Source organism: Nycticebus coucang, chromosome 18 (assembly GCF_027406575.1).
Source record: "Nycticebus coucang isolate mNycCou1 chromosome 18, mNycCou1.pri, whole genome shotgun sequence".
Classification (NCBI taxonomy): domain Eukaryota; kingdom Metazoa; phylum Chordata; class Mammalia; order Primates; family Lorisidae; genus Nycticebus; species Nycticebus coucang.
This window is the reverse complement of record NC_069797.1, coordinates 65,799,829-65,825,782: the sequence shown is the minus strand read 5'-3', so window position 1 is coordinate 65,825,782 and position 25,954 is coordinate 65,799,829. Positions and strand designations below refer to the sequence as shown.

The following is a 25,954-nucleotide window of genomic DNA, read 5'->3' as shown; positions in this document are numbered from 1 at the left end:
GGAAGTTTAAGTTTACCAATGAATGGGATGAAATCCTGATGATGTAAGTCACCTCCTGAGGATAAGAATAATAATCAAAGGCAGAAGGTAATCAGCTTGAGAAAAGCCACTGAAAGAACTGGGGGACAGGGGTTTGGTATGTGTGTAAGAAATGCAGGGAAGCCCCATGGTTCCACTGAGATTGGAAAACATGAATTTCCAGTGGCACTAATTCAACCAATGAGTTGATCCTCTCTAACTGGTTCACAAGCACATAAGTAGAGAAAGTAGACGAATGGACAAATGATGAGTTAAGCATTTATACAGTGGGTGTAATGAGAGAGGAATGCGCAGGACTAGAGAAGTTGAGCCGTCCTTCTTCGCTGTAACAGCTCTTCCCAATCAGAGATAATGTTCAGTGACACATCTGTAGCTCTGTCTTCATTTACTACTGTATCATAAAAAGTTGCTAAATTCAGGTCTATCATTGAGTAATGGAATTTAAGAAAGGTATACTGATAAATGCAGTAACAATCCAAGAAAAGGTGAGGGAGAAGGGGCAAAATGACCCACTAAATCTCTGTGAAACAATACACATAAAAAATAAATGTTAAAAGGCAGATACTTTTCTATAAAACATCAGGATTCCAAGATGACCATATCACTCAATCCATGAAAACAAAGCATTCACTAAATGAAAGCAGCATACCTGTTTTGGGTCTGTAGGCTTTTTCTCTGGTGTTCTAATCTTATTAATTTCTGGTCCAGGATTATTTGTATCACTTTTACCTGAGAAAATATTTTAAAATCCTTATATGTTTTCTCCAGTAGACATGACATTTCCAATGACTATTCAGCATTAAACAAAGAAGCAAAGTGCCGCCTGTGGCTCAAAAGAGTAGGGCGCCGGCCCCATATACTGGAGGTGGCGGGTTCAAACAAAGAAGCAAAATACTTTAAACATTTTTCATCCATTATTATTGATTTATATTACTACTTGGGTTTTGTTCTTAAATTTTCAGAGTTACAGTCTCTCTGCAAGTAAGAAAATTTATAAATGAAGCAAACCTCATTGACAAGGCAAAAACATAATGAGGGAATAACCTTAAAATATCAAATAATTCCAAAGGAAATTGCCCAATCTCCAGGAATTTACAGCTTTTTTTTTTTTTTTTTTTTTTTTTTGAGACAGAGTCTCACTTTGTCGTCCTGGGTAGAGTACTATCCCATCAGAGCTCACAGCAACCTCCAACCCTTGGGCTCAAGCGATTCTCTTGCCTGAGCCTCCAGAGCAGCTGGGACTAAAAGTGCCCACCACAACACCTGGCTGGCTATTTTTCGAGATGGGGTCTTGCTTTTGCTCAGGCTGGTCTCCAACACCTGAGCTCAAGCAATCCACCTACCTTGGCCTCCCAGAGTACTAGGATTACAGGCATGAGCCACCACACCCGGCTAGCTTCATTTTCTTAAAATAGACATTTTGAAGATCTTGGCATTCTTGCCTATTTATGAAGGTGCAATTCATTGATCATTTACAAATGCAAATTAAGTGAAAATCCAAATAATGTGTCAGTCTAATTTAGTAAAGGAATCTAAACATAATAAAGATATTTAGAAAGGAATGTAGTTACAGTGTTTAAAAATAATAGATATCAAACTAAATATAAGCGAATAAATAGTTGAGGAAACAAAATTAAAATGTTTTAAAAGTATAGTTATAATATACAAATAATTTCCCACATGTGAAAGGCTTTTAATCTACATAAATTAACTCTAGATAGTTTAAATTCCTTGATTTGGGTTCTTGTTCAAAAATAGTCTTTTAGGAATGCCACTGGAACTCTGTAAATTATCATGCCACAACGACCTTACCAATAAACTTTAAGACGTGTTTGAAATGAAAAATTCACTGTATAGAATTAGCAGCAGAACACACATTGCAGAAGAAAAACCTGGCAAACTTTCTGAAGGCACAGCAATAGAAACTACCCAAAATGAAACACACAGAGAAAAAAATAATTTTTTTAAAAAAGGAAAAAGCATCCCCAAACTGGCCAGGCATGGTGACTCATGTCTGTAATCCTAGCACTCTGGGAGGCTGAGGTGGGAGGATTGCCTGAGGCTAGGAGTTTGAGATCAGCATGAGAAACATGGTGAGGCTCCATCTCTAAGAAAAATTAGAAAATTAGCAGGGCATAGCAGCAAGAACCTATAGTCGCAGCTCCTTGAGAGGCTGAGGCAGGAGGATCACTTGAACTCAAGAGTTTAGGGTCATAGTGAGCTATGATAGACAGCCACTGCACTCTAGAAGAATACATAAGAGAAACATCTTTGCAACCTTGTGTTAGACAAAGTTTTTTAGACACAACACCAAAAACACGATCTATACATGAAAAAAATGAATAAACTGGACTTCATCAAAAACAAAAACTTCTGCCCTTTGAAAGATTCTATTAAGAAAATAAGGTCAGGCACAGTTGGTCACACCTGTAATCCCAACACTTTAAGAGGCCAAGGCAGGATGATTGCTTGTTATCATGAGTTCAGCCTTAGCAACATAGCAAGACCCTGTCTCTACAAAAAAATAAGAAAAGAAAGAGGCTGGACATGGTAGCTCATGCCTGTAGTTCTGGATACTTGTCAGACTGATAAACATGGATCACGTTAGCCCAGGATTTTGAGGTTGCAGTGAGCTATGATTGATTGTGCCACTGCACTCTAACCTGGGTGACAGAGAAGGAAAAGGCAAGCCATGTTTTCTGGGAGAAAATATTTTCAAAATATGTATCTAATCAAAGATTTGTATCCAGAACATATAAAGAAATCTTACGACTTAACAAGACAACCCAATAAGAAAGTGAGGAATAGATATGAAAAGACCTTTCATCAAAGAAAAATATACGCATGGCTAATGAGCACAATAAAAAGAGAGTCATAATCATTCATTTTAGGGACACGCAAATTAATACCACAATGAGATACCATCAGGATATCCACTAGCAAATGTAAAATTAAAGAGACTGGTTAAATCAAGTGCTGGTGAGAAAGTGAAACAACTGGAAATCTTATATTTTACACTAGTAGAAATGAAAATGGTTCAGCCACTTTGGAAAATAATACGGCAATTTCTTATAAAGTTAAGTATGCACTTATAACATGCCCAGCAAACTCACTCCCAGGTGTTTATCCAAGAGAAATAAAAACATATGTTCATTAAAGTGTTATTCAAAAAGCCAAAAATGTGTGTATCCATTGATAAATGGATAAACACATGCTTTGTGTCCATATTGTGGAATACTAATCAACAAACGACTGATGCATACGACCCGAAGAGACGTCAGAAGCCATAAGCTAAGTGAACACAGCCCGTCACAAAAAACTATATACTATAGGATTTCATATATATGACATACTAAAGATCAAATACAGGGATAAAAGTCAAATTAGTGACAGCCCAGGGTGGAAGAGGATGGGATTGACTGCAGAAGGGCAGTGGGGGAACTTTGTGAGGTGATGGAAATATGGCGGTTTGGCGGTTGTTAACAACTCTGGGTATTTGTTAGAACTTATCAAATGTACATTTTTAAAGGATGAATTTTACTGCATATAAATTACACCTCAATAAGCCTGACTAAAAATTAAAGCAGATAATTTTTTCTTATTTATAATTCTAGCAGACTTATATAAGAAATAAGCTGTAGGGCGGCACCTGTGGCTCAAAGGAGTAGGGCGCTGGCCCCATATACCAGAGGTGGTGGGTTCAAACCCAGCCCTGGCCAAAAAAAAAAAAAAAGAAAGAAAGAAATAAGCTGTATATCAATTATCCCGTAATAACATTAATGTTTAGTATACTACAAAATATTTTGTGTGAACAAAAATGTTTAGCAAGAGAGGAGCATACTTATCAAGTTTAAATGACTGCCATTTAAAACACTCTAAGTGTTAAAATTTAATGCTTTCTCAGGAAATCAGTGGTATCAATCATAAGTGGTAGGGTTTAACCTAAACTAACTTCTGAAATTACACATAAATTTTCTCTCTATCCACACATATGTATCTTCTGGAGACAGGATCTATGGTTTTTATGTTAGATTCTCTCTCATGGCTTTTATAGTCCATAAAAAAGTTAACAATCTGTTAAAGGAACTTTCTAGATGGCAAAACATGTCATCAGTTTAGGAAGCACAGCAACAACTCACCATTTCGATTTTGCTCATGTTGATCCTTCTCCTGATGCGGATCCTGCGGCTGCCCTATGCTGACAGGTGGGTGATGTCCAAGGCCATAAGGTATTGGAGACCCTCGTCCATGTGTCTGTAATAGGTTCATATTATAGGCCATCGCTGCCTGATGTGTAATAATTCGAGGATCAACTGCAAACCTACCCTGGTATCCTGTCCATGGTACCTAAGGTTATCACAAGGAATAAAATAATTGCATTAGAAATGCTTTGGAAGGCAAACTGCTATAGCGTGTTTGATTAGAAAAAAGCAAACACACAGAGAAATGAATAACTACAGAGTTGATACCAAAAGTACAACTGGCAGAATTATTACTATGCATTAACTGGCAAAAAAAAAAAATCCCCTCAATCTTTAGTAGATGAGAAAAAATGGATCATTTTTGAGGTTAGGAAGAAACAGCTTAACTATTCCTTAAGGCATTAAATCATTTTGTAGTCTTTAATCATTTCCCCTCAATATTAATGTATACATGCCACAGATTACCATAACAATTATCTTTTAAAGTCATAGCTATGTAATTATTTACATAGTTTAATAGACTGAATAAGAGAACAGGGGAAACGTTAAGAAAGAATTTAGCCTCAAAAAAATAGGTATTCCAACTTAATATGAATAAGCAAATCATTTAATGCTCATTATTATAGATAAAATTCAAACATGTCATTACTTTAAGTAATGCTTTAGATTAATTCAATTCTATCTTAAAACACAGAAACAGAAAACTTGTATAGGTGTGCCTAGATATATAATCTCTGCATATTAACATAAAAGGAATAAAAACAATGACATCTGAGCTGTTACTATTATCTTATCATAATATAACTATTAAATTCAGACTTTTAGAAATCTGATAAAATATGCCCCTTTGACCTAGTAAAGTGAAATATGAATACCCTAAGGGACTTACTATTTAAAGCAGATGATGCGTAATGTTGCCAGGCTGTCTGGGAAGAAATAACTCAGCTAATGTCTACTGTCTAAAGTCTATAGGGAACAGGCAGGAATTACATATTTCTTACTGACAGTCATTCCCCTTGGCTGCCATGACTGTGAACTATCATGACCAATGTGACCAAGAAATGTTTGCATTTTGAGCATTTTCCCATTTTGAGCTGTGGGTAGGGATGCTACCTACACCTCAAAGATCTGTGGCAATGATCACCTTTACCCAAAATTAGAGTAATTGCCTTAAATGAATGAAATATTCATATATCAGCAAATTAACAAAATATTCCAAAACCTTAAAGGAAATAAAAATGAGTTTATACAGAAGATGGAAGCCTTCTAAAAATCTATAGTCTTAGAGAGGATTCAGCAATGTTTTTAAGTAGCAGTAAGATTTCTTAAGACAGGAAATTTCTCTGATAAATTTAGATCACAGAGAACTAGACTAATCCAAGCTTCTTTGCCTCTTTAATCAACTATTTCTCGGGAAGTCTGTGACTTATGCAAAAGTAAAAAGTAAAAGCTAAAAACATCACTTTACAAAACAAGAGACCAATTTATCAGCTCTGTTAACTTTTAGCCCAATTTTCCTCAGTAAAATATTTTAGAATCCTAAGGGCCAAGGGGGCGGGGAGATGGAGGGGCCCACAGGTGGGATGGTGGCTCATGCTCGTAATTCTAGCACGCCAGGAGGCCAAAGCAGGTGAATCCCTTGAGCTTAGGAGTTCGAGACCAGCCTGAGCAAGAATGAGACCCCCATCTCTACTAAAAACAAAAAAATTATCTGGGCCTGGTAGCAGGCACCTGCATTCCCACCTGCTCAGGAGGCTGAGGCAGGAGAATCACTTGAACCCAGGAGCTTGAGCGTCTAGTGAACTATGATGATGCCACTGTAACAGAGTGAGACCCTGTCTGATAACATAAAAATAAAAAAGGAAGAAGACGACCACCAAAGGCTTCTAAATCTCCAATTTATTGATGTTTAAATCGTTACTGATAAGCTGGTCAATTTCACACTTTGTTCATTTCAAATTTGAAGGTTAAAGATAAGAGTTACTTTACAAGAAGCTTAGGGGCAAAAAATAAAGAAAAACTGGTAGAATACTATTTGGGATTGCCATCAATTTAGTGAAGCCTATTTTACTTTATCTAATAGAAAGTATCTCAAATGTCCACTTACAGGTAAAGGCACCGACATAACTACATTCCCTCCGTAGACAGCAGGTACATAAAGAATACTTGTCCCAGTATGAGGATCTATTCTTTGAACAGGGCTTGGAGATTTTCCCAAGTTTGGGTGAGGTCCAAGAGGGGGTGGAGGAGTATATGCTCTAATAGGATTGCCAATAAGTACGGAAGGATTGGGCTGAACTGAAAAATAAACAGAAAAAGGATGCACTCAGTAGCTGTACATATTCACCTAGGCAACATAATTTAAATCATCCTGTAGCAAAATGTATTTCCCAGGTTTTCCATATGATATCTAATAATCAAAGAATTGTCATGTGGAAGAGTAAAGCATATTAAAAAACAAAACTATTTTATAATGTCCCCGAAAATTAGCTTGAGCTATACAAAGTATTGCTTTTTATAAACTGGCACGATTGTAAACTGTCTTTTGAGGAGCTGGAGTGGTATCTTTCAGTAGAGAAAACCATGTACACAATCTTAGTAAGTAGTCTTCTAAGACCAAGAAAACATACACAACTCTTCAGAATGAAGTTTTGACCTGCAATTGTAACACAACAACTATAAAATGAAGATTAAGTAATTATGATTTTAAAAGCATAATTCTGTAACATCTAAAATCATTTAAATAAACATAATCTTGAAACTTATATGGCCAGACATTTGTAGGATATATTTTCTGAAAAATTACGTGCATAAAAGGCTCAAATGTTTTTCCTCAGAACCCTAAGATAAGGGCTCGGCGCCCATGGCTCAGTGGTTAGGGCTCCAGCCACATAACACCGGGGTTGGCGGGTTTGAACCTGGCCTGGTCCTGCTACAACAATGACAACTGCAACAAAAAAATAGCCAGGTGCCTATAGTTCCAGCTACTTGGGAGGCTGAGGCAAGAGCATCGCTTAAGCCCAAAAGTTTGAGGTTGCTGTGAGCTGTGATGCTATGCCTCTCTACTGAGGGTGACATAGTGAGACTCTGTTTCAAAAAAAAAAAAAAAAAAAAAAGAGAAAGAAAGAAAAACCAAGATATGTACATTAATACATACAAAATCATTCCTTTTCTTGGTGCCTTTTTTTTTTTTTTTTTTTTTGTAGAGACAGAGTCTCACTTTATGGCCCTCAGTAGAGTGCCGTGGCATCACACGGTTCACAGCAACCTCCAACTCCTGGGCTTAAGCGATTCTCTTGCCTCAGCCTCCCGACTAGCTGGGACTACAAGCACCCGCCACAACGCCCGGCTATTTTTTGGTTGCAGTTTGGCCGGGGCTGGGTCTGAACCCGCCACCCTCGGTATATGAGGCCTGCACCTTACCGACCGAGCCACAGGCGCCGCCCCAAAATCATTCCTTTTCAAAAATAACATATCAGTGTACCAACATGACCTGATGTGTTGAATGAATTAATTGAGGTTCCAAGGTCACTGCGCATGTGTGTGTGTGTGTGTGTGTGTGTGTGTGAGAGAGAGAAAGAAAGAGATACCATTATGCCCCTTTTTCTTTCTCATGGTGAAATTTATTTTATTTCCATCATAAATACAAGTTTTGATAGGGTTAATTTTTCCACTTACCAATTCCATCATTCTGAAAATGATCATTCTGGGTATGATGGAGGCCTTTCCCCTTTAAAGAAAAATACAAATGTGTAATAATTTAAAAATGTTTGTAATATAGAAAACAATAACCATTTTCCTAATCATACGCAAATTAATGTATACATCAACATTGAAATTTTAAAACTATGTCTGTAATTAACAACTATTAGACTGCTTTAATTAACAACTATTAGACTGCTTTAAGCCAACTTTCTTTTTAAACATTAGGTCACGGCCACCTCAAATAATTATTGCTGGGCCTCAAGTTTTCTCAGTTTTAAATTAAGGGCATCTAAAAGTTTTTTTTAATGAACATTTTTATGAAAAGAAATATGCAATCTACGTGACTGAAACCTGAATTCTACTCCTTTGCAGCTTCTCTACAAATTTTCTAAGAATTATATGACAAAACACAAAAGTTGTTTTTCAAAGAAAAAAAAAACCATCAGGGCGGCACCTGTGGCTTAGTGAATAGGGCGCTGGCCCCATATACCGAGGGTGGCGGGTTCAAACCCAACCCCGGCTAAATTGCAACAAAAAAATAGCTGGGCATTGTGGCGGGCGCCTGTAGTCTCAGCTAGTCAGGAGGCTGAGGCAAGAGAATCACCTAAGCCCAAGAGCTGGAGCTTGCTGTGAGCTGTGATGCCACGGCACTCTACCAAGGGCAACAAAGTGAGACTCTTGTCTCTTAAAAGAAAAGAAAAAAAGGTCAATCTTCACTTACTGAAGATGAGAACCTTTTAAAGGTGGTTTGGGATTTATGATATTTTGAGTATAATTTGTGGTATAAATTTAGTAAAAAACAACAAGAAAAGAGGCACTGTCATAATTCGGTTAGATAATCTAGCTAATTGCCAGGTAGCAATATGGCAATATATATCAAGAGCATCAAAAATGCACATACTTTAACCCAATCATTGTATTTCTGGGAATTTTTCCAAATATAGTAATCACGGATTCCCACACAGATGTCAGTCACATGTTTATATGTGGAATAGATGTAACAATCTAAATTGTTGTCCACCAGCGGAGCATTTATTAAATAAGCAATGACAAATTCATGTAATGGTATATTAGCCTACCACTCAAAGTAATGACTTTGAGCAGAAGCAATATTTGAACAATGGTTCTAAATTTCTGGACTTTGGAAAAATATTCTTTCTCGGGCGGCGCCTGTGGCTCAAGGAGTAGGGCACCGGTCCCATATGCCGGAGGTGGCAGGTTCAAACCCAGCCCCGGCCAAATAAAAAAAAAGAAAAATATTCTTTCTCTTCCCACTGACCAAATGTAACACATATCAAGCCAACCGAGGAAAAGCAGCACATTATGATATATTTGTACATTATATCTGGTAACTAAAAGGGGGGTTTCTATAGCAGGAAGAATAATTCAATCTTGACCAAAGCAAAACTACGATGGTGTTTCATTTATCTACTTTTTTAACTATCAGAAACATCAAATATTCAGTTCAGCAGTAAACACTGAAGGTTTAAGGTCAACTGAGTGAGAAGGGTACCAGGATCTAACTCTTAAGTCAGAAAAAACAGCCACAGAAGAATCATAGTTGGCCAATTAACCAAAAGAGAAAAAATGCTCACAGTGGTTAGTACCAGCCACAAAGAGCTAACTTCAGAGGATTAGAGAAGTGATAAGAAAAGTAGGCAGGGGCAGCGCCTGTGGCTCAGCGGGTAGGGCGCCGGCCCCACATGCCGAGGGTGGTGGGTTCAAACCCGGCCCCGGCCAAACTGCAACAAAAAAATAGCCGGGCGTTGTGGCGGGTGCCTGTAATCCCAGCTACTTGGGAGGCTGAGGCAAGAGAATCGCCTAAGCCTAGGAGTTGGAGGTTGCTGTGAGCTGTGTGATGCCACGGCACTCTATCAAGGGCGATAAAGTGAGACTCTGTCTCTACAAAAAAGAAAAGTAGGCAGAAAAAAAGGAGAATAGTGAAAAGGAGAAAATGGCAAACATCCAGATGGCAGAGGGAAGGGGAAAATCAGAAGCAGGAGCAATTAGAAGTGACAACAAGAGCAGCAGTGGCACGTACGCTGACACAAAATAGGAGAACCAGTGACACAAATAAAAGACATTTCCAAGGGGGTGACAAGCCATTTAGACTTCTGATGCTCCAAACCTATCCTGCTAAGGGCCCATCGACCAGGGATGATCGCCGAACATGGAGAGAAGACCCAGCAATCTAGTCACTGTGATGCAGAGTGGCCCTCTGAAAAGATGTCCACACCCTACCCCAATCCTGTGAATATGTCACGTTAGGAGGCAACAGAAACTCTGCAAATATTATTAACGTTACAAATTTCAAATAGGAAGATTATCTCGGATTATCTGGGTGAGCCCAGTCTAATCACATGAGCCCTAAAAGCAGAGAAATTTCTCTGGCTAGAATCAGAGAGATGAAGCAGACAAGGAATGTAACAGAGATCCTGAGGAAGTGAAGGATTCAGTGTTCCACTGCGGGCTTTCAGATGTGATGGACACATTCAAGAACTGGTGAGAGGGCCCTAGAAGTTGATAGCCAGCAAGGGAACAGGACATCAGTCCTACAACCATAAGGACCTAGTTTCTGCCAACAACGAGCATGAGCTTGGAAGGAAGTTCTTCCCAGAGGCCCCAGATCAGGACCCCGTCAGTCAACACTTTGATGCCGGCCTTGTGAAATCCAGAGCAGGAAAACTAACCAAGCCAACCCGGACATCTGACCTGCAGAACTGTGAGATAATAAATTTGTATTGTTTTAAGTCTCTACGTTTGTGCTAATTCATTATAGCAGTAATAGGAAACAAATACAAGGAGTAACCATAGTCTCGGGCAGTGGTTCTCAACTTTCCTAATGCGGCGAACCTTTAATACAGTTCCTGTGGGTCGTGACCCACAGGTTGAGAACCGCTGGTCTAGGGTAATCCTATGATGTAAAGCTAGAAGCACGCTTAACACAATACACATTAGCACTGTAGGTGCTGCGTGGCATTCTAAATTTTAAAAAGCAAATAAGGGCCTATCATATAAAAAGAAAGCAGCATGTCGATAAGCATTCTATATGGTTCAAGTATAGGATACAATCCTTAAGCATACTGCATTTTGACTTCACAGGTACCTACAGAGTAGCAAATTTACTTGGTTTATATAAGATATGCAGCGTTTGGTAGCTTATAAACAAAATAATGCAGCAGTAAGCTAGAGCTAACCATATATAAAAGTCATTTCATAATAATACTTCCAAACTAATTTCATTCTGCTAATAAATCTCAAAAAGTAGTATATCTTTGGTAGAATGCTAACTAATGCCAAGATTTTATAAACAAATGTAGTTTACATCATCTACCATGTATTCATTCAAATATTTACTTTTTTATTCACTCATTCATTTTTATCCATTTATTCATCCAACAAATATTTACCAAGGGCCGACCATATGTCCACCCTGGTCAGGCACTGAAGCTACTGAGGTAAATAAGACAGACACACTTTCTGATGACTAGACAGTGAGACACAACATTAGCAGCCAGATATAGAAGGTAAAAACTAAGTAACAAACTCAAATCTACAAAATAATGCTACCATCTTAAAAGGATCTATTTTAATATAACCCATCCTCTGAGTAGTTTTTATAGCATGTGCAAATGAAACTGGTCCATTATAGTACAGTTTCTAATCACTGCTCCCAGCAAATGCCCTAGGAGTAACAGAACAAGACAGGCAAATTGTTTTTCTATGTGCTAAGTCTGTGGGTTCACATGAAATATGCCATCTGCTAGAAATGATGCCTCGAGAGGGGGAGACAATTCAGGTCAGCTAGGACTACCTGCTCCGGGATCCCCTAATACTCTGCACCTTGGCTCAACCTTTTCACAAGACTGACATCTTAGTGAGGACAATAAAGTTCTTTGACTGCTAGGGCTATGTTTTGTTACCAATTACAGTCCTGAAAAAGCAGCTCTCAGAGTATTTTTAACCATCATTTAGCCTACTAATGATTTTATCCACATGGAATCTTACTGAGATTTTAGTCTTTTTCTAACATTAAGGATACCCATTTTAATATTACGTACATCCAGAACTGTGTTAACATTAAGGAAACAACTGCATGGCTTAGCATCACATTTTCAGAAACATAATCCCTTCCTACTAATGAAATGAATTCCCTTTCATCAAAAGATGCTAACTGGAAAAAAAAAAAAAAAAAAAGATGCTAACTGGAATTTGTTTCAAAATTCTCCAGTGTGTATGTGGTCAAGGTGGGGTAGGATATAAACAAAACAAATTAATCTTAATAAAGCTGGATGACGGGCTTCATTGATTCATTATTCTCTCTACTTATGTACCTTTTGGAAATTTTCTATAATACAAAGTTATATTTTTAAAGACTCCAGTATAAATTCAAACCTTACAAAACAATCTAATGGAGATTAAATACAATGCTGAGGGAGGAGGGAGATATGGTAACAAGATATACCTTATTTAAAAATACTGATTTTTATATCACGTGTATAAATAATCAATAATTTTAAATAACCAGGCACATGGACAAATTGGTGACCCACTACGTTTGCAACACTGAAAATAACAGAGGGCCTCTATAAGATCAGTGAAGAAATTTTTCTTAACAGTTTAAAAAAAAAATTGAGGGGAGTTGGCCCCTTGGCCTTTAATTACAACAATCTTCTCATTGAAATAAAAAAAGCCACAATACACTCTACCGGATGCACCACAACCATTATTCATTATTAATTGACTGGGCACCGCTATGTGTAAAATCTACGGCTAGCCACTAGGGGTCATAAAAAGTATATAGAATAGGATTTTTGTCCTTTGAGCTTCACTCATTCATTTAAAAAATGCACAGTGGCTCACACCTATAATCCTAACACTCAGGGAGGCCACGGCAGGTGGATCCCTTGAGCTTAAGAGTTCAAAACAAGCCTGAGCAAGAGCGAGACCTTGTCTCTACTAAAAAAAGAAAAATGAGCTGGGCATTGGACCTACTTGGGAGGCTGAGGCAGGAGGATCACTTGAACCTAGGACTGCTGTGAGCTGGACTCACTCTAGCCTGGGCAACAGAGTGAGACTTTGTCTCAAAAAAAAAAAAAATTTTTTTTTTTTTCTAAGCACCTATTATGAGTCAGATATCGCTCTAGGCACAGAGGTGAGGACAGTGAATAATACAGGCAAAAGTCTCTGCACTAATTGTACTTAACTGCTAGTTTTGACTTGTTTGCCAATCTCCTTCTATCTCCATCCATCCAATAATCTCCTGAACAAAATCTTCCAATTCAAGGCAGAAACTTGCATGCACCTTCTTCTTCTGAACTTCATGCCTTTAACCCCCTCAATGCTGCTACAGGGGGCTGCAGGCTAATTCGCTTACCTACGCTTCTTTAGCACCCACCATAATGTCAGGCACATGGAAGACATATAATTGTTTGACAAATAAATTAATTCTTTAATAGTTTAAGCTTTAGAAACCTAGAAGATTCATTTATGCAGAATGCATAATCCCCTAAAAATGCCAAATTGTCAAAGCATGATTGCACAGTAGATACATTTTCATTAAACTAAGAATACACAACAGGATATTAACAACAGCAATGCTCTCCTCAGCTTAATACCTAGTTAGCTAAAAGATTTTCAAAATATTAAACCATGAATTATTGCTTACATATTAGGTTCTACATTTATTTATGTGAAACCCAAAACTGATCTACTCTTTTAATTTATGTCAGTAAGTTTAATATCATGCTAATGACTATAAATACACAAAACACTGGAACAAGTACTAAACATGTTGTCCTCAGAATTTTTTTCAAGACAATAAAGGCAAGCATTTTCTTGGGCACTCTAGCAAATAAGCCAGCTGTCTCTGTCCAAAATAATACAGTTCAAAAGTGGAAATGGCCTTGACTCCCCCACCTCCATTCCCTCTGACTGGACTCCTTCTGTTCAGCAAATACAGGTTGAAACCAATGTAAAGAATCTTTAAGAAATCAGCCGAACTTTCTCCCTGTGTCAAATATCACTTCAAGTGAATCAATATTCAGTGAAGGATTGAAATTATTTTCTTTATACAAATTTTATAATAACACTATTCCCTATAAAGAATATGTGATAAGGGCATGTTTTTAGTAAGTGTGATCATCTGTTCAACTGCTTTGTTTTATTCACATCTCGATAAAACAAGTCTGTTAGCAGAGAGGACTAGGAGGTTAGATTAAAGGATACCAGGAGTTGTCAGCTACTTAAAAACTTTTTGAGAATGAGTATGACATTAAACATGGCTAAACACCATGTTATATTTTCACTTACATGTCCAAATCTAACAAGTTCCTTGCAGAAACTGCTTGTCGCCAAATGTAACCTTCAATTCCAATATTTAAAGAAACTTGCAGCCCAATAAACCTTTGGCACTTGTTCGCTATTCTCCCTTTAACCTCTTCAATGTCATTAACAGAGGCTTTACCTTTGGTGGTGATTGCTGCGGTTTGTTGGTACTCCCTGAATGCTGCAGTCTTAGAGCCCGAGGGATAAATTCAGGTGCCAGTGGATTCAACACATATGTCTTCTTTAGTTCTAAAGCCTCTAACTGGGCCTTGATCTGTTCAAAAGTGATTCCATGTAGACTATTGTTTTCATGGCACAGGGCAATAAACCGCTCCCAAAATTTCCTACAGAAAAGATTTAGAAGATGAGTTTACATTTCAGTGGATGCAATCACAGAACATAAATAACTAAAGATAATTCAAATTCCCCTCCTCCCCCACCCCCCAAATCCTTAAATTCAATAGTTATCTGACTATGATCTATATATAATCTTCTACCAGATCTCAATACCTTGAAAGTTTGATTCTGAAACTACAGTCATGTCTTGTATTACAGTACATACAAAACAGTCTCTCAATTAATTTTGGCTCATTGATGCAAGTAATACGGTCAATGTTCAACTATCACGCTAATCCAGAGTGATGTTTTTGTTATCCACATGAGTGAGTGCAGGCTTCAAAAACTGATGGTAACTTGTTTTATGCAAAATTTATACTTCTAGGCGTACTTAAATGTACATTCATATAGTATACACATACTATATGTAATTCAATAGTTTACATAGTTCAAATCATATAATTCAAATGAATTTATATATACGTATATATCTATGTATTTGAATTATAAAGTCCAAAGTAGCCTAGAGCTGGATGACCAAGAAAAGGCAACTCAGAACATATTTTGAGTCACAAAGTAGACAATCCTCATAGGATTCTTAAGAAATAATTAACAACTCCTATATTTTTCTTTTATTTAACAGATGATTATCACGAACATAGCTTATAACATTAATTTACTAAGTTTAAGGGTTCAATGAATGATGAAAATATAGGAAGGTGGAATACAAATTTTAATGCTGATTATTCATTTCCTAATCAATTTAATAAATATGAAAGGAGAAAAATACATTTAAAACTTGTTGCATTTGTATACTGTGGTTCCTAACAGTTTGAAAATTGACTGCTAAATACTAAAATTATGAAATACATATTATAAAAACAACATATGAAAAGCTTTTAATTTTAAATGACTATTATAAATATGCATACCTATGTTTAATATGAGGTTCAAATAATGTTTTATTATGCTATAAAAGATATGTGATATGGTTTCTTCCCAAGTTGGTGTCCTTGTGTCCAGGTGGACAGCAGGTAATCAAGATGGCTTCAAGAAGCATAAATGGAAAGGTTTATGTTATAGAAGTTAGTAAATGAATGGGAACTGGGTTATTAATATATTCATAGAACTTTGCAGAGTTTAATTTCAAACATATGCCTTCTAACTTTTATTGGGTGTTCTAAAGAGGAGTTTTAGAAATGGGTGCACAAAAACTTTAGACCTACAAGTAAACAACAGGAAAGTAAAAGTGCTACAAAATATTAAATATGTATTTCTGACCACAAGATTACAGCTAAGAAGGTAAATCCATTCAGTTATAGAAAGTGTGTTGTCAAGAAATGTACACTGAAAAGCTGTCCTTTATTTTTATTTTTAAGAATCCTTCCGAAGGGAAGAATTTTTTTCTCATAGTTAACAGGAGAAAATGTAAGGATTATCTTATACAGTACACAGGATCTAAAATCCATCTCCTTTCCCACACTTTTAGTAGGAATAGCCACAATATTCAATTGCATGAATGTTTATCAATACAATACAATTGACTACTATCTAGTCTATTCATAAGGAAGTTCTTAAGTCTGATGATAAAGTATCAGTTTCACAGAGTGGCATTTCGTGTTTGTTTTGGACGTTAAGACAAGGAAACAACGGATTGGCTTTTCCTCTACCTAGGTCAGTTTTTAATATCAACTCCTTATTACACATTTTCATTTTCAGCTTAAACAGTCAAAATGCTAGAATCTGCTTTATTTTTAAGCCACTTTTTAAAACTGCACACCTTGTTCCTATACTGCCCTCAAGGGCCTCAGCAGCATTAAACAGGATTTCAACCAGAACCTTCAGACAACCTCACACTTCCCAAGAAGCCAGTATAGGAAGATCTCAAAGAAATAGCCTGTGAACTAAAGGATACCATTTTCAAAGTAACACTGAACACTTACTGTAAGTTAATCAAGCTGAACTACTTCCGAAAGTAACCTAAAATTTGCATGTTAAATTTGACATCTTTTTATTGCCCCATTGATATAGCAAAATAGTCAACAACATAAACTCTAAAAAGTAGACTAAAAACCTGGCTCTGTCACTTAGCAGCTATGTGACTTCATCAAGTTACTTAAACTCTCTTTATACCTCGGTTTTCTCATGTGTAAAATGACACACTAGCAGTACTATTATTACTTATTATGAAAAGACTTTTATCACTTCTAAACTTTCAGAGAAATGGGGTTTTTTTTTCTTTAAAAAGTCTTAGTTTTAAGCTAAAAATTTTCCTTTTTCTCTCAGTGCAGGCTCTTTTGAAGACTATTCACATTGCCCTTGAACGCCACATACTTACTACACATGACATTAGGAGGCATTTCTGAATACGCATAACCGGAAGATCACCTGAGAATTTCAACTACACCCAGAATCAGGGTAAGAATTCACCACTATCGTTAAAGGTGTCATCAATTCTTAGCCTTCTCGCTAAAATGTTAACATATTATTATGTTGGTACCGTGTTTTTTTAGTACTATTGGTAGAAAACCCAGGTGTACCTCTACATTGTAACGGTAATTAGATATTTCAAAGGACTTACAAGTAACGTTACTTTTAATCACTGCATAACACAAAGTTTGATTTTGGTTTTACGTTAACCTTGCTTCTAGGGTCACTGACAAAACACTGAAAAATCACTTGGTATCTTGGGTCATGCTCCGTTGTGTACATACACGTAAACACACATCTCTATACATGCTTTTCACTGAGTAAATGCAACGTGCTAATGAATATATGCAACTAAAGAGAAAACCTTGACCAGGCAGCGTGGCTCATGCCAGTAGTCCTAGCACTCTGGGAGGCCGAGGCAGGTGGACTGCCTGAGCTCAGGAGTTCGAGACCAGCCTAAGCAAGAGCAAGATCCCATCTCTAAAAATAGCCAGGCGTTGTGGTGGCGCCTGTGGTCCCAGTTACTTGGGAGGCTGAGGCAAGAGGTTACCTTGAGCTCAAGAGTTTTTAGTTGCTGTGAGCTATGATAGCACAGCACTCTACCAAGGGTGACAAAATGAGATTGTCTCCAAAAAAATAATAAATAAATAAAGAGAAAACCTTCTCCAAACATGCTGGTTTGGGAAAACGTTTATCACTCTCCTCCGGGCCTCCCCCCACTCAGCACAGGTTTCCTTGTGCATTATCTGTCACTTCCTGGAAAAGACAGCATCACCCAGAAAGAAGAGCAGCTGTTTGAGTGAACCACATAAGAGCTAGGTGACCCTGGACAGATATTTAAAGTCTCTGAATCGGGCTGCCCATAATATGCAAATGAAGTACCCACAGTGCAGGATTGCTGGGATGACTGAGTACGGCAATGTGTGTCAAGTGCATAAACCAGCACCCGGTACAGAGAAAGCTGTCAGTAAACAGCAGCCACTGTATTAGTATTTACCAGTCTGCCAAGGGAGGAAGGGATGAGTTTACCACATTTGATTGAGGTTAATAGAAAAGTTCTGTTTAAAAATACCTTACAACAAAAAAGAATACATGAATGACTGACTCCTAAACTGAGATAATAGAAACTGTAATTACTCCTTGAGAACTTACTGAAATTTAGAAATAATCACACTAGTTTTTGATAAACATCAAATGAAAAAAGCATGAGAAAAGTCCTAAAGAACTCGAACTACACAGAATTCTTACAAAACCCAAGAATCATAGTCAGTCCTCCAGGTTTACTTGTATTGTGAAATTAAGTTAAATTCAAATGAAAGTAGTGAAATGAAAGTTTAAATATCCATATACATGTTTATTCCCTCAACAGTTTCTAGTTGCATTTAATACATGTTATCCCATTTTATACATGTTTTAATATATTCAATTCTAATCAAACTGTATGTGTTCTCACTTATCAAATGATAAATAATAAACAAAAAATGGTAAAATACCACAGCAACATTCTATCTAACCAAATATACTTTCAGCAAATAGTAAAGTAACTAAAGTAAAACTCTCAGGACATAAGCCAGATTAGTAAACTCCTTCACATGCTTAGTTGTAGTCATTTGTAATACAGAATTAACTTAGTCCTCCTTCCAATTTTCTGTCACTGGGGACTATAAACAAATGGCAATCTATTTTCAAAATATGAAATTAAAAACATGTTACAACAGACTTGTTTATAGATAAATAAGTTATAGACCATTCAAGCTTTTTTTTAAAAGAAAAGGTTATTTTTTGTAATGTAAACACAAATTAAAATTCTGACTCCTCTGTTACTAGCTTTCCCCTATAAAGGCTATTAACTTCATTTGGGGTCTGAAATTCTCTACTACATGAAGATTATTCTTAAAGGTCTCAAACAGAGTCTCTCTTCCCATAGAATTGTTTTTCCTGCTAAAATGTGAAAACAGACAATAAAATCTATAATGCAACAGAAAATTTGGTTTAAAGAATACTCACGTCCTAACAGTTCTGTCTACTTTAATTCTAACATATCAAAATAATAATAATAATCACCCAAGGCAGATTAGAAACTGTCTATATTTCTTTCTACTATTCTGAACTCACTGTGACAGGTACTAGCATATTTGTAACATTTTAAGTAATTTCTAGTGTATTTCTTTCTTTTTCACAAAATAATATAAATTTCTGTTCAACTGCTTTTCTTTTTTTAATGCTAACACAATTTTTTAATACTCAAAACGCCAAAGCTTCTATTACTGGCTCTATACTGTTAAAATTCCTATTAACTGGTATAAGTCATAAGTATATAAAGAGAAATTTTTTGTTTAGGTTGATATTTAACCACATTTTAGTAACACTTGTTCCTTATAACCGAAGTCTAACGAACACTAACAATGCTATCTAAAGACACGTGATGACTACTTCTAACCCCCTTAATTTTAAGAGCCTTTGGACTAACCCAATATAAAGAATTATCTACTTGAGAAACCTTGAGAGATCATGACTCCAGAAAGAAATTCATCAAAAATCAGAACAAGGAGGGAAAAATGTGGGGCATCGAGTGATATAAAATTTAATATCCCTCAGAGATACACGCATTACACAAAAGCCCTCAGGACGCCTGCACTATTTGTTCCCTCTTCCTAGAGCACCTTCAACCCGGAGAGCCGCGAAGTCTATTCATCACCTCACTTCCACAGTCATTTTCCCAGTGAGGCCTGGCCTGACCAGACTACGTAGAACCACAGACCAGTCTGTCCCACCTCATTGTTCCTAATTTCCCTTAATTATTTCATTTCCACGTTGAATACTACATAGTATCTTACTTAGTTTATTATAGTCTTTTCTTCACCAATAAAGCCTATGCCCTACCAATAAAAGAAATGCCCCACAAGGGCAGAGATTTGTTCACTGGTGTACCTTCGGTGACTAGGAGAGTGCTTAGAATACAGGAGGGACTCAGGGAAACAGCTGCTGAATAATGGCTGAGTGCATGGATACACAACTGTGCATGTAATGAAGTGATCTAAAGTAATATACTTCTGGGTTCCCTGTTTAATAAACCTGATTTTAATTAGCCAGGAGGTCATAGAAACAATGTACACACAGGGATACAAATCACTTCACATTTCCCCCTCTGAGGTCTCAGTCTGTAACACATAGTTACCTGCATCTTCCAACAGAGCACAGGGCAATGGGGTCACCCACCACAGCAACCAGGGACTGGGCTCTCGTGATGGCAGTATTGAGAAGCTTGTAGTTAGACAAAAAACCATAATCTAAGTCCTCCGTGGAATCTTCCAGAAGTTGTTCTTTCTTTTTAATTGGCGTCTGTTTATGTTTACAAGTATGTCTTGTACGTACTGTGCTAAGAAACAAAACTCTGAATTGCTTTCCTATAAAAATAAAAGTTTAAAAAGACTTAAGATTGTCATTCTGAACCACTGATATAATAAAAGCATTGCATTTTTTTAAATGTAGTTGATAAATAACAGATATGGGTGAGTATGTGGAGAAATTGAAACCCTTATGCGTCGACAGTAGGAATGGAAAATGATACAGCTGATGTGGAAGACTGTAACAGGTCCTCAGAAAATCAAGCATAGAATTACCACATGATCCAATAATTCTACTCTTAGGTACATATCCAAAGGAACTGAAAGCAGAGACTCAAACAGATACTTGTATACCCAACTTCACTGCAGCGTTATTCACAATAGCCAAAAGGCAGAAGCAACCCACGTGTCTACAGATAGATGAATGAATGAACAAAATGTAATATGTACATACGATGGACTGTTCAGCTTTCTAAAGGCATGAAATTTTGACACATGCTACAACATGGACAAACCTTGAAGATACTACGCTAATGGAATAACCCAGCCACAAAAGCACAAACACCATATAATTCCACTTGCACGAGGTACCTAGAATGGTCAAATTCATAAAGACAGAATATAGAAGGGTGATTGCCAAGCACGAAACAAGAATGGGGAATTACTGTCTAATGGGTACTGAGTTTCAGTTTGGGAAGATGAAAAAAGTTCTGGAAGTGGATGGTGGTGATGGTTGTACAATAATGTCAATGCACTTAATGACACAGAACTGCACATATAAAAACAGCTAAAATTTTAAATTTTCTGTTATAATATATATAACCACAATAAAAAAAAAATTCATGATATTGCTGAAAACAACCTTAAAGATTATCTAGTCCCAGGTCCCACCAAAAACAGGGAGGCTTCCTTAAGGCAGAGTCATCTAGCCTCTGGCCAACCAGGATAGACACAGCTGATTCTATAATGAGCCTCCTACAGAATCTAGTTTATGCAACATTTTTCCATATGTGCTTCTTACAGTAACATATCTATTCCTTTATTCTAAGACAAGTTTCCAAATATTTGAATATAGTTTTAATGTCAGTCCTTAGTCTTCTCTAAGCCAAACAATCCTAGTTCTTTCAACCACTTCTGACTCTTACATGGTAGTTTCTAGAGACCATTAACTATCGTAGGTCTCCTCTGGGTGCTTTCTACTTTACTACTAATGTTCTTTCTAAAATGCTCACCCCAATTCTGTATATTACCATCAAACCTAACATTGTATTGAGGCTTTGTTCGTGCTGACATCATAGTGTTGCTCTGTATATTGAAAGCACAAATTTTATAGCAATTACATGATAATTTAAAAGAATCCCTGGTAACTATTCACTGTGGAATGTCTATAGATAAAATCTTTGTGAAGAAAGTAGTCCTCGGACCCAGCATGTGTTGTATGCTACTGTGACTGCAACTCATAGCATAGAGATATTACATGGCATTTATTCAATTATGGTCATAGAAAAAGTCCGTTTGTTATTCTTTTTTTTAACTATAAAAACGTAATAAACATGTAAATGAGCTCAACCTCTAATTGCTAAATTTGACATTAAAGAACTTGGTATTAAATGAATACATAATTGCTTGTTCTGAGTGTTAAAAACTATGAACACACTTCAAGATTTAAGCATTTGAATGACTTAATTCATTTCAGTACTTACCTTGAACATTTAGCACCCTTTCTACATTAACATCAGATAATCGCTTTTTCCGAAGTTCAGCTCGTATCCTGAACACTTGATCAGCATACGGCGTCACCACACCAATACTGCCGTCGTCTAACTTCCCCCATGCTACCGGCCACTTCCTTCTTAATTCTTCTACACGTTCTACCACTTCAAACACCTTTAAACAAACACACATAGATACATTAAAGTTAACACTAATGTTCAGAGAAAAGAACACAGTAACTGAAATAGATTTATAAAGGACCTCATTTTAGCAAATGCCATTTAAAAACCACCTATATAAATGGGATACCACTTTGCTAATGTAAACAGAGTAAGAATAAAAACCTTTACACTTTAAACAGTAAAATTCTAAAATCGTGCAACCAGTGAAAACAGGAAAATCAGAGATAATGCAATTGGGCCTTTCCTTTCACCAGTCTCCCATTCTTAAATAGGGACAGACTCAAATTCCTGTGTAGGACAGAAGACAGGAAGACTGTGACCCATATCCCCAGGATGTCTCAGTCTAGTGTACTCTCTCCAGATCAGGCCAATGAAACCAATCAACCAACTAGAAGATTCCTGTAATCTGTGCCATTAAGTCTCAGCAATAAAAGGTGTAAGCACTGCCCTTACCGACCAGCCAGCAGCTGACACCAAACCACCGCTGGGACTAGGCCAAATTTAGATCAGAGACACAGACTTTCAGAATTCAAGTGGTACAAATTCAGCCAAAACATTCCATTAACCTTGCAATAAAGTAATGCCACATTTTATGCAAATGGATTTCTTGGATCCCATTGTGACAGAGTTTAGGGTTTGGTCTATTGAAATTAAACAAATTTATCAAACAGTTCCAATGTTTACTATAGTAGAGGATACAAAGATTGATAAAACATGTTCCTTGCCTATTACAAGATTACTGTCTATTTAGAAACGAGTCACAATAAAATATATACGTGAGGCAAGCACGATAGAAGTTCAGTCAAGATTCCATATTTGATAGAAAATGCTGGTCTATACATCGAAGCTCAATGAATTTCAAGGAGGATAAATTCAAGTAGATCCGTCCCCAGACACATCACAGTCAAAATGCCAAAAGTCAAAAGTAAAAATAAAATCTTGAAAACCTCAAGAGAAAAACAACTCTTGACTTAAACTGGAATTCCAGTAAGATTGACAGATTTTTCCACCAGAAACAACAGTCTAGAAAGCAGAGGGAAACATTTTTCAACATGCTGAAAGAAAAAATTAAACCAATAATCTTATATTCCACAAATCTTTCTCTCAAAAATGAGGGCAACATAAAGACATTTCCAGATAAACAAAAACTAGAAGATTCCTTATTAGCAGACTCCTCTTACAAGAAATAATAAAGAAAGTTCTTCAGGCTGAAAGCAAGTGACACCAGTGATTCAAATCCACACAAAGAGGGCTGCTAAGGGCAATTATGTAGGTAATTATAAAAGTATAACAGCATACTTCTTTCTCCTCTTAGCTGATTTAAAAAAAAAATGCATAAACCATATGTATATAACTGTATTATGAGGCTGTAACATATACATAGGTAATACATTTAACAATAACAGCACAAAGGAAATTAGATGGGAAATGACACCAGATGGTAACACAAATCCAGAGACCAGTAAAAAGAATCAGAAATAATAAATAAGAAGATTAATACAGCAAACTCTATTAATAGGCATCTGTCCTTTCTTTCAGAATTTTTGAAGACATAAAATTATATAAATAATTACAAAAATGTATTGTTGAGTTTGTGATATATATAAATATATATTTACATACCTATAGGTTTAATATATGTAATGATAATAGCACAAAAAGGAAGAGAATTTAACTGTGTAGTTTCTATAGCTCATTGGAATTAAGTTAGTATAAATTCAAAGTAGACTATGGTAAGTTAAGATATATACTGTAAGCCCTAGAGAAACCACTAAGGAAACAACTCAAATATATCATTAAAAAAAGAAAATTAAAGGAATAAAAAATGTGACACTATAAAATATACACTTAAAAAATACATGAAAGAGAAAAAAAGCAAAGTTAAATCTAACCATATAGATAATAACATTAAATGTGAATGGATTAAACAATCCAGTCAAAAGGCAGAGACTTTTCAGGCTCGATTAAAAAAAAAAAAAAAAAAAGTTGGGGCAGCACCTGTGGCTCAAAGGGTTGGGTGCTGACCCCATATGCCGGAGGTAGTGGGTTCAAGCCCGGCCCTGGCCAAAAACTGATAAAAAAAAAAAAGCAAGATCCAATGACATAATGCCTATAAGAGATACACTTTAGCTTCAAAGGTATAAAGAGGATGAAAAATATATATGCATGCAAACAGCAACCATAACTGGGGATGATTATACCCTGTTTCCCCGAAAATAAGACAGTGTCTTATTTTCAGGCTGAAAGCAAGTGACAATGTCTTATTTTAAGGTGTGCTCCCAAAGATGCGCTAGGTCTTATTTTCAGGGGACATCTTATCTTTCCTGTAAGTAGGTCTTATTTTTGGGAAAACGGGGTAGCAACACCTAATGAATTGACTTTAAACCCCCCCCCCCAAATGTTACTAAAGAGGGACATTTTGAAATAATAAAAAGGTCGATTCATTAGAAAGCTATACCTAACATTTATACATACATATAATTATACATTCTCCTAATGGATATCATGCTTTCCTCCATACCTCAGTTCTCACCAAACCTGATGGGTTCTTTGTTTATAATTACACCACTCTGTCTACCTCTCACATCATGTTATCTTACGTTTATTTGTTTTCATGGCTTGTCCCTTCAGACTGAATTTCTCAAGGTTAAGAATCATATCTTGGTGCTCGGTATTTATGGGGTTTTTCCAACTTGGTATTAAATTAAAATCATTATTATTGAGATATTAGTTCTGAATCAAGATAAAAGAATGATCTTTCTCAGTCTCCTACCATTTTGACACAAGTTCAAATGATACACAAAGCACATGATGTACAAGCAGAAGCACATACAAAGGAGGTTTTAAAATGTGTTTCCCAAACAAGGAGAACTATACACAGCAAAAATGCCATGAGTATTCAGGTTTTTAAATTTCATTTTTAATTCTAACTTTTAAGTTTATTTTTATTTTAATGCTGTATAAGAATATCTTACTTTTCTAACAATGAAATAAAAAAGCAGTACATTTTACTCAGAATCTTCACAAAAAAAGAATGTCACTTTTCCCCTGTCAGCGTAGCTGGTGCCACCTGCTCTGCTCTGTAACACAAAGTAGATTGAGTTTCACCTTTAATTTACAAGAAATGTCCAAGACTTCCAAAATTTTTCACTGTCCGACTATGCCTATGCTGGTATCCAAACTTCAAAATGCCTACACTGGTGTTCAGCTCAGTTCAACAAGAATTGGCTTTTACCCCTTGTAGAAAGAACCCCTGAAGCAATGTGTCTCAGAAGTGTTGACTGTAGTAACTCACGGGGGTGAAGAGAGTGATTCAACAACTATGTTCTGATGAACTTCAAGTGGCTTGAAATTTTTCTAAAGTTATATATTTAATATTTAAAGGTCATATAAGTGTTGCCTTTGTGTTCTTTTGATATGAAAAAAATGTATTTTTCCAAATATTTTTGGAGTAAAATTCACAGTCCAGGAAGGTGCACCTTATTTATCCTACCTATAGCTTATAGGTTTCTTAGGAAAAACACCACATAACTGTGTAGGAAGCCTGTGGCAAACATCACCCCTAACTCAAATCAGGTATTAAGGCTCCTCTCTGATCCTTGAGGACCACAGAGGCTTCTGGATTTCAGTCCCTCCCACTACCATGGCTGGTTTCCAGGCCAGTGACTCCCAA

General features: G+C 36.5%; 1 protein-coding gene across 4 annotated transcripts in view; it reads right to left on the bottom strand.

Moving 5' to 3' along the window:
* HELZ (helicase with zinc finger) overlaps nt 1–25,954 on the bottom strand; it is a 174,138-nt gene that overhangs the window by 41,269 nt on the left and 106,915 nt on the right. For all 4 annotated transcript variants that reach the window (XM_053568791.1, XM_053568790.1, XM_053568793.1 and 1 more), the window contains exons 22-28: nt 22,090–22,273; nt 20,218–20,446; nt 14,413–14,617; nt 7,920–7,971; nt 6,349–6,539; nt 4,179–4,386; nt 689–768 (exon numbers count right to left, since the gene is read on the bottom strand). In XM_053568791.1, the coding sequence (XP_053424766.1) occupies nt 689–768; nt 4,179–4,386; nt 6,349–6,539; nt 7,920–7,971; nt 14,413–14,617; nt 20,218–20,446; nt 22,090–22,273 (1,149 nt within the window). The remainder of the gene's footprint in view (nt 1–688; nt 769–4,178; nt 4,387–6,348; nt 6,540–7,919; nt 7,972–14,412; nt 14,618–20,217; nt 20,447–22,089; nt 22,274–25,954) is intronic.